This window comes from Quercus lobata, chromosome 7 (genome assembly GCF_001633185.2).
Source record: "Quercus lobata isolate SW786 chromosome 7, ValleyOak3.0 Primary Assembly, whole genome shotgun sequence".
NCBI classification, from domain to species: domain Eukaryota; kingdom Viridiplantae; phylum Streptophyta; class Magnoliopsida; order Fagales; family Fagaceae; genus Quercus; species Quercus lobata.
In genome coordinates this window covers 46,186,686-46,197,042 of record NC_044910.1, presented here as the reverse complement: position 1 = coordinate 46,197,042, position 10,357 = coordinate 46,186,686, and the positions used below count along the sequence as shown (strand labels likewise).

At 39.5% G+C, this 10,357-nt stretch overlaps 1 protein-coding gene across 1 annotated transcript; it reads right to left on the bottom strand.

Annotated features, from left to right (window-relative positions):
• Positions 1 to 272: 272 nt before the first annotated feature.
• Positions 273 to 2,007, bottom strand: LOC115953563 (probable membrane-associated kinase regulator 4). The gene has a single exon (XM_031071294.1). It carries the CDS (start codon positions 1,818 to 1,820, stop codon positions 759 to 761), a length of 1,062 nt encoding a protein of 353 aa, XP_030927154.1. The 5' UTR covers positions 1,821 to 2,007; the 3' UTR covers positions 273 to 758.
• Positions 2,008 to 10,357: the final 8,350 nt, after the last annotated feature.

Here is a 10,357-nt window from a genome sequence, read left to right as displayed (position 1 = left end):
CTAAAAATATTGGGAAAAAAAGAAGAATCATAAAGTAGCCTAATAATTGGTGTCAAACTTTATTTTAGAGGTTTGGATCTTTGTCAAAACACAAAACATAGAGTAGTCGGTGGCAGGCAAGTCTTTTTAAAAGAGAACATGTTGATTACTTTATCATAGATTAGCTAAAACAAAAACAAAAAAAGATTAGCAGGAATTAAAACTTGGACTATAAGCTAACCAAAAACATGTCACTAATTTAATAGTAATGAACTCGAGCTATATTAGTTGCTTTTTTCATTTACACAGAAGAATACAATCGAGTATATTAACTAGTGCAAGTACAAAAGGAAGCCCAGAAAGATTTGGGACCAATTGACTATAAAAACTGAACACAAAAATAAAATTCTCCGGTGGGATCTTCGATTAAATTTACATGATATGAACTAGTCTAACACAACAGTACAGAATAAAACCATGCAAGTATCTGAACAGGGATCATACTAAATTAAAGTGACACTCACTTTGAAAAGTTGAACAGGCCTAAACGTGTTTCCATCTTTCTCATACATCAAATGCATCTCTCTCTCTCTTTCCATGTCTCTTTCTTGAGATTCCTTTTCCCCCAATTACAATCAGATGCTGCAAAGGCTGAATGTTAGCGCTTGGGGTCCATTGCCATCTTCTCTTTGTCTCAGACTCTGTGTTGGTCCCCTATAGCACCCTTTTTGTTATTTAAAAAAAAAATCATGCAAAGTCTATCTTTTTTCTTGATCCACTCAAATTGCTCTTGAATCAAACAGTGAACAAACCCCAGCTTCACTAGCAGTTGTGGAAGTAAATAGCTGCTGAGACTGTTTACAATGAGCGATTGCTCCCTCTATTGAATTCTCAATCTCTGAATTCGCACTGCCACTCCTCTTGAGAAGCTGTGAATCATAAAATCCATTTGAACTAAATGAAAAAGATGAAGAACCAGATGAAGATGTGGATGAGGATGAAGACTTTGTTGCAGAATGCCGTTGAATCACCCCAGAGAAAGACCTCCTGTGGTTATTAAAACCATCTTCAACTATATCTCTGCGAATGCTCCTCATGGAAGTGGTTGACAACTGGTATTTCTCATTGTCAATTTTGCCAAATGGGTTTTTTTTGGCTACCTTTGTGTACTTATTTAGAGAGTCCTTGCTCTTGGTGACAAATTCTGCTTCTACATTGCATGCCGCCTTGGCACAGGATTCATCTGAACAACCAGATTTGCTAAACAAAGACACGAGATATGCTCTTGAAGCCTTGAGCTTCTGACCCAGTGAGAATTGCTTGATTTGCTTGAGCTTCTTGGACCAAGGCCTTTCTGGATGATCATTAACAATGAATCTACTACTTCCAATAGACCATTCAAAGAAACATTCATCTGGGTTTAGTTGAGTACTAACTCGGCGAGACTCCGATGGTGAAATGTTGCAGGATTCAATTGGGGTACTGGTATTAGTGGAAGGTGTGGTGGAAATGGAGGTAGTGATAAAAGGAATGCTATAGTTATCTTCAAAGGCTACTTGTGTGCGGTCAAGGGTGGTAGTGTTACAGTTTTGGAGGATTTTTTGAACCATTTGTAAGCGAGGTGGGAGGTGAAGAGGAAGCAATTTTCCCTTGTAGAAGAGCTCATCAGCAGGGGAAGTTGTGGTTTCTTTCTCAAGTGAGAGTGAAGTCATTTGGAACTCAAACTCTCTGGCTTGTGGTGGAGAACTAATGGAGAAACATAGGATGCTGGAGGTAGAGCTCACTTCCATGTCAATATAGTCTTCATCTGCATGGTTACATAAAGCTTGGTTTGTGGCCATTTTATTTGAACCTCTCTCTCTCTCTCTCTCTCTCTCTCTCTCTGTGTAGATGCTTATGGGGAGGTGAGCTTGGTGAATGAAGAGGAGGGCAGGGTATCCTTTAAAGTGAGGATGGTGCCAATTAAGTTAGAATAATAAAATTAGAATGGCAAGGAATTGTCAGTTCCTTTTGAGTATCTTGAATGCTTCCAAATGACAAAGTGTAGAAAATTTTTATGGATTTTTCCCCACAGAGGAGCCATTCACTGGCCCATACGTATAGCTTGTTCTCTTTCTTTATTACCCTAATGCCACTGCATACGTTAGGAAAAGATCTGATCTCCTCTTTGAAATCAATCTCTTTCCTAGTTCAAATGAAATATTATAAACGGAAATTATTAGTTTACAATTTTACATTAATATCAATGTAAGATTTACATTATAGACTAAATAAATGTGTACGATATTGTATATATTTAAAATGAAGGTAAATGTAAAAATGAAAGGTGTCATCTCATCTCATTTGAAATTTAAAATGAATGTCCTATAAAAAATAAAAAATTTAAATGAAAGTTGACGTTGAAATGAATGGGATCATAATATCATATTCCATATGTTACATACTGGCATGATTAACATATACTTTATTCTCTTTCTATATTTTATATGCTTGCTGCTTTTATTTGATTTACCTAATCTAAGTTATAGCTTATTTTAATTGACTTATTTGATTTAAAAAGTAAGATGAATAAAAGTAATGTTGTATCGAAAAGAAATAGACTTTTAAAAAAAACTATACATTGCCAAATTACCACTTGATCTCATACATTTGCTTTGATAATAAATTATCCATTAATCCTACTAATTTAAGTTGTTAAGAAATGTAAATTTTAATTATTATTCTAACAACATATTCAATTTAAATTTAAATTATTACTGAACTTTTATGTAAAATCTCTATTATAAATATAGATTTCATTATAATGTATTTTAAGAAAAATGAATGAAAAAATATAATCCTTTGAGTTCTTGTTCCAAAGATATTGATCACATGGCTCCCATATCTTCTTTTGTCTCTCTTCTCCCTCACATTATCACAAATTTTTACCTACATAAATAATGAAATAAAATAGAAAAGCCATACCACTGAGTCACTCTAAATTAATCCTTATATGGTAGCCATCATGAAAGCAATGGTTAAGTCATCGAAGTTTTTGGTATGTCCGTTTCTTCTGAGTTATATAATAAGAAAGTTGAATTTTATTATAATCTTTGATATTTTAAAAGGAGAAAATTAAAAGAATATGAAAGCTTAAGGATCAGGATAACCTCGAACCATATCTGATTGCAACTCTACAATGCATGGACGGTAGCTTATTGTGGATGACATTGCTGGAGCTAGCAAGAACGTATCTCATGGCCATGAATCTTCTTTCATTCTTTCATTTCATGCACACCTGTAATGGTTCCTTGAATTTGAATGTCTGAAATGGGCTTTTAGACTAGTCTTCCACTACAGGAAGATGTTGACTGGTTCTTGTTTTTTATAGACAGTTTCAATGTAAGTACTTAAACACATGAATCAACATTTGAACAGTGTTAAGAAATCGAAAGTACAAACCTAATGATATTACTTCAACGTTATCCATATCCTCAGTGGTTATCTAATTACTGTACTATATTGAGGCATGTGCTATGTACGTGTTATTCAACTCACATTATGAAAAGAATGTGGTTATCTAATTGAGAAAAATGTGGCTAGTACTTTGAAAAGAATATATGCTTTAGGTGACTCTCATTATTTCACAAACTTGAAATGATCATTTCCCTTCCCTCCTGCATTTGTTGTCCCAATTGTTTATGGGATATTGTCCTCTATGCATGAATTTCGTCATGTTCATATATATCTTCTATGTACATAAACAAGGCAGTTATCTTTACTCATTTGTTAGTTAAAAATGTTGTAGGTATTGTCGATTTTTCTGTTTGAATCGAAAATAATCTTTATTTTCTAAAACATGCTATTTTTCATTATGTAATTATTGCTTTCCATTTTAAATAAAGTTTGATTTTTCCCATTAAAAAAAAAAAGAAAAAGAAAAAGAATACATGCTATATATTTTTTTTGCTAAAGAATACATGCTATATATAGTAACAAAAGGATAGTACAAAATTATAGATGTACAATAATACATGTATAGCAATTAGTATAATACTACTCCATAAATAGTTTTATTTTTTCTCTCTCTGCAACCAAAATTCGAATTTGAAAAGCAATCCCATTTCTCGAAACACATGGTTTTTCGCACACTCATCAGAATTCTATAATCAGGATACTGAGGATAGAGAAGGAGAGCATTTGATTTGATTTTTTTATTTTTTATTTTTTATTTTTTTATTTTAACTCTTCATTTTTCCCGCTTTCCACTACTACTATTTTTTTTTCTCCAAGATTTGTTTTGGGCTACGGCTATGATTGTCCTATTCTGACCTGGTCAGCACTCAACATGTAGGGAGATTTTTTAACCTATTCTCTTCGTCCTTCGGCTCTATCATTATTTGGAACTTTTTTAACTTCTATTTGACTTAACCTAGAACAAGTGAACAACAACTTGGAACTTCAATTATCTCATCATCTCAAGGGAGTAATTGAAGAATGGAAAGTGATGCATTCGAAGCTTGAGGGCATTTGTGGTTTTGTATTCCTCCTCGTAACTCTCTCACTCTCCCAACACTGACCCATTTTTTTGTTTTTTATGATTGAAGAACACTAACCCAAATTAATGTTTTGTAATTCATTTTGGTTTTGAAAATTTTACAAAACTTTGGATTCCCTCTCTCAGCATACATCTACAGTTGAGATATTCATTGACATTTACCTTACGTGTCAAAATGATCCGAAATATTCTTAAACCCACCTGGCAACCCACGTGGCATTTTATGTGGAATTAATACTCATATTTTAATATTACCTTTGAGTAATGCTACTGACACAAATTATTTTACAACATTTTTACAAACTGCTGATATAACAAATTCTTACTAGTTCTAATATGGGTCCATCACTAATATCACATTTTTACTTACAATAACTATTTGGAAAATATTAAAGCCACATCAGCTGTTTGTAAAAATATTATAAAATAATTTATGTCTGTAACATTACTCATTACCTTTAGTTATGTCAACTTTTTCTGTAAGGACACGATTTAGTACCGAACCAAAACAGTATCGGGTTCGTACGTAAAGGGCCCAGACAATATGATTTTTAGAGCGTGGGTGTAAAGAACTAGGCTAGCTGTAATCTATCCTCCAAAGACTCAATTTCATGAACGTTCAAGGTTTTTCAGTTGATACTCTGGATATTCCTCCTTAGTGACTAGTACCAATCCTTCTTTCTCTTCTCCCTTTTCTCTCTCTACTTTCCGTCTCTTGTTCTTTCTCTTTTCTTTTTTCTATCTCGATCCCCTTTTTCATGTTCTTCTTTTAGTTTATATATCTCCCTTTGCGCTCCATCCTCGCCGCACACGTGTAGGTTGGGTTCGGAGGATTTCTTTCTGTCCCCTCTGGCACCTCCTGGAACTTCCTATGGGCAGCTGTAAGGCTGCTTCCCCACTGTTCAGGTATCACCTCCACATTAATGCGGCCAGAGAGTTGGTTGAGAGGTCATTAATGCGGAGGTAGCTGTAGCTTCAGATATTTGTTTGCCTTATCTCTTTCATCTTTAGTCGGCTACCCTACCCTTTGAGATGACTGAATTCTGAGATCTGATCGCAACGAGACCACGTCCTGATCGTCCTCGGACGCGATCGTCCTCGGACGCGTTCTGCCGAGGACCATGGTGTCCTCGGACGGGTATATGGCCTCCGATGGGCCACTGGCCCAACAATCCTGAACCCATTCTGAATCCTATGGGCCTATTAATCGAACGATCCCCACAATAGCCCCTCAAAATCCTACTTTTCGACTCTTCAGGAGAAAAGGTGGATTTTGACGTCATAAGCCTGCACCTGTGCGCGTTTTGGGGCATGCCCCTGACGCTTCAGCACCCCGGTTTTGGTAGCATTAAATTCTGACAACTCCCTTGTCTCCCACGTTCGACGGTGAGATCCAAATCAAACGGTAGGGGGCTTCTCTTGTTTTGTGAGCGGGAATTTTACCGCTCACAACCTTCACATGACTATAAAGGCGCTCCCAAATTGAACCTGCACCTTGTCCTTAATGGTTACGTGGTTCCAGAGTTTATACATTGAATCTGCCTTCTTCCAGTCTTCACTGTTCTCCTGGCGACTACAAATAATCATACGTTGTCCGAGGTCCTTCCTTTGAACCTGTAAGTCCTCTTGAAGCTTTTGCCATTGTTTTTTTACACCAAAAAGTTTTTTCTCTACTAAGTCTCTTTAGAAAAATGGGGAAACAGAGGAATCCCTTTCGGCGTCTCGTTGACTCCGAGGAGGGTATTAGAAACTTCCGCTCTAAGTACAATATCCCACCTGTGGTAGGGATGAGGTATGCAGCCCAAGGGGAGTGGGTTGACGCCAGGCAAACTGGGGAGGTGGTTATCCCCATGATTGCCTTTATTGAAGGCGGGATGACCATCCCCATGGGCAGTATCACTAGGGGTTATCTTAATTTCTTTAGGCTATCCCCCACCCAATGCGCTCCCAATATGTTTAGGGTTTTGGGGAGTATAGACGCTTTGAATCAGAGAATGGATCTAAACCTATCCCATCACGACGTGAATTGGGTATACAGCCTTCACCGCCTAGCTGACCAGGATTATTATCTCAAGTCGAGATATCCTGCAGTAAGGCTAATTCAGTGTCTCCCTACTTCAAATAAGTACTTAAAGGAGGATTTCCTTATTTTTTCTGGGGAATGGCATGATGGTCTACCTTGCCCGACAGTAGAAGGAACACCAGGTGGGTGCAAAGTTACAGACTTATGCCACTTAGCTCGTAAACACATTTTACTTACCTTTATTATTTTCGGATCTTTACAAATTTAACTTTAAAATTAACGGTTTTGCAGATAGACGCTACACGAAGCCCAATCTCAGATTAGTCAATAAAGCGAGCCTGGACAGATTATTGAAAGCCGAAATATACGTAAACGAGGCTGATGGTCAGCTACGGGTAGCACATTTAATTCTTGGCTATACCCCCCTTTCTTTTGGCTTTCAGGCGCCGAAGTACGTGATTAGGGCACGCGATCCTCGGCTTCGCCGTATCAGTGTTGCCTACGAAGGGTTCGTTGTTCCAGAGAGTATCCCACTTCCCAAACAGACACCTCTCACAGAGCCTCTTCTTGTGGCCAGCGTCTCGGCGGGGCCTTCTTTACCCTCATCTTCCTTCAAGAAAAAGGGAACCAATAGGAAAAGGAAAAGGGGAAAAAACAAGGAAATCGTTGTAACAGTGTCTGAATCCACGGACGACTTAGAGATTCTCGATCAGCCCACAAGCCCCGAGGAAAATTCTGACGAGATGGGGGTACACAGGAAACCCCAGAAAAGTTTAATGGAGCTGATGGAAGGTCAACAGCGAAAGGCTGCACCTGCCCAAACAGTACCATCCCTGGTTTCATCTCTTCCAGCCAGGTCTCCTCCTACAGTTCCTCGCCACCCTCCTCAATCTTCTCCGCAACCAACGCCGACCAGTGCTGCCGAGCAAGAAAAGCGCAGAGAACAGAAGGGTAAGGAGGTGATAGATGCGAGTAAATCTCGCCCCACTCGAGAGGAGGATGTCCAACGAGCTGCAAAGCAGCAGAAAACTAGGCACGCCGCTACGCGGGGTCAAGAGAAATCCGATTCCCCACGTCCCGATTCACAGGCGTGGCTGCCAGCTCCTATACTCGGTGGGGAGCCCCTGCGAGACGATGCCTCTATAAGGGACTTCAACGGCAGTATTGGGTGTCATGTAGCCTCGGCCATAGAGGAGGCCTTATTGCTCCCAAAGGATATGGCTGAGATAAAGAATGTGAGGAAGAATCAACTCATCCTTGACAATAAACGATATTTGGGCATGGTGAGATACTGTTTTTTACACTGTTTCATTGTGCGACTGTTGCTTACTAATGCGCATTTTTCATTAACTAGGACGCTAATTCACACCCCGTTTCTTACAGATCATCCAAAATACTTTCAAGCTCGACGAGATGCTCAATGCTTGCTCCAACCAGCTAGATGGTGAAAGAAAAAGAAGGGCAACGGCTGTACAAACCTTGTCCAAATCTGAACAAGATTTAATCGCCGCAAGGAAAAAACTACAGATCGAAGAAGAAGCTCGCAAAAATGCTGAATTGACATCAGAAGGTTACCAGAAGCAGACCGAGGAACAAGCCAAGCTTCTGCGCGAAGCGAATGCCGAGCTGAAGAAGACTCAAGAGCAAGTTCTTGTTCTTAAGAAACATCTGGAAGAGACTCAGAAGCTAAGGGAGAAAGCTGAAAAGCTCAAAGAACAAGCCGAGAAAGCGAAAATCAAGTCCGAACAGGCAATGAACGAAGCCGAGCAGAGGGGCTATGAACTTGGGATAGCTGAAACTGAGAAAGCCCTAAGAGCCGAAGTTCCGGAGGTATGCCGCATCTTCTGCGCGAGAACCTGGAGTGAGGCTCTGGACCGTGCTGGGGTTGAAGCCTCATCTGAACTACGTAAGCCAGAGAACGTATATTACCCCGAAGCGATACGCTCTTCAACGCCTCAATCGTACCAGGCTGATACCCCTTCCCCAGCTATTAACCCTAACGAGGAGGCTCTGCCTCGCAATTCCCCTCCAGGAGCTTCCCCCAACAAACCCACCACTGCTTCAAAGGCAGAGACGGTCTCACAAGGTTTTCAACAAGAATTGGACTCCACAGTTCAATCAACTGGGGACATTACCAATTAAAAGTAAAAAAGTAGAAACTGTTTTGTAACTTTGACTAGACATTTAATAGAGTACTTTCTCGTTTAGCTTCTTATCATTCTGATGACTCTAAGTTATCTTCACCCGTACTTACTTTGTCGTCGTAATTTTGTATGGGTCCATCTCAATCACCTTTTTCATTATACGCCAACCTTGCATTCGGGGCTTTCTCTTTCTGACTCTTTAATGAATGTTCATAGGGCATTATTTTCACCAAGTTTATGATTTAGAAAGCTCATCATCGCTCTATTTACCATTTAATAATTCGATACACCACTTAGCAGGTCAATTTCTACCGAGTTTACGGTCTGAGGACTTGACATGACCTAGTTTCTGTTCAACAGTTCAGTATGAATGATAGGATGTTAATTTCCACTAGGTTTGCGATCTGAGGACCTGGCATAACTTAGTTTCTGTTTAACAATTCAGTATGAATGATAGGATGTTAATTTCCACTAAGTTTGCGATCAGAGGACCTGGCATAACTCAGTTTCTGTTTAACAATTCAGTATGAATGATAGGATGTTAATTTCCACTAAGTTTGCGATCCGAGGACCTGGCATAACTCAGTTTCTGTTTAACAGTTTCTGTTTAGCAGTATGTTAACTTTTCTGTTTAACAATTCAGTATGATAGGATGTTAATTTCCACTAAGTTTGCGATCCGAGGACCTGGCATAACTCAGTTTCTGCTTAACAATTCAGTATGATAGGATGTTAATTTCCACTAAGTTTGCGATCCGAGGACCTGGCATAACTCAGTTTCTGCTTAACAATTCAGTATGATATGACAGGATGCGAAATTTACAGGATGCATATTCGACGTAAGTTTAAAAGAGAAAATCTGAATTGAAACTTCTTTACTAGTAATAATACCTTCTGAGATTATTTACATTCCAAGGATGGAGTACAGGTTTTTCATCTAGGTCTTCTAGATAGTAAGCCCCTATTCCTGCTACAGAAGTAATCCGGTATGGTCCCTCCCAATTGGGTCCCAGTTTTCCCCAATTTGGATTCTTAGTGGCCCCCAGGACTTTTCTCAGCACCAGATCTCCTATGGCTAACGGCCTCATCCTCACATTGCTATCGTAGCACTGCTTGAGTTTGTGCTGGTAGTAAGCTAGCCGTACCATCGCGCTCTCCCTTCGTTCTTCAATCAGGTCTAGACTTTTTTCCAACATTGCATCATTGTTGCTAGAAGAGAATGCACTGGTCTTCAATGTTGGGAATCCAGTTTCCAGGGGAATAACGGCCTCAGCCCCATAGGTCATGGAAAAGGGAGTTTCTCCCGTCGAACGTCGGGGTGTTGTTCGATACGTCCAAAGCACATGTGGTAGTTCTTCCACCCATTTTCCTTTCGCGTCGTCTAGTCTCTTCTTAAGCCCATTGACAATGACCTTGTTAACAGCTTCAGCCTGCCCATTGCCTTGCGGATAAGCTGGAGTGGAATATCTGTTTCTTATTCCCAGTTCTGAACAGTATTTCCTAAAGGCATTGCTATCGAACTGGAGCCCATTGTCCGAAACAAGAGCTCGTGGGATTCCAAATCGCGTAACAATGTTCTTCCAGACAAACTTCTTCACATCTACGTCCCGGATGTTCGCCAAGGGTTCAGCTTCAACCCATTTAGTAAAGTAGTCTGTGCCGACCAGCAGGTACT

Coding starts and splice junctions, on each gene's coding strand:
- LOC115953563 (XM_031071294.1), bottom strand. CDS start 1,820: ATGGCCACAAACCAAGCTTTATGTAACCATGCAGATGAAGACTATATT.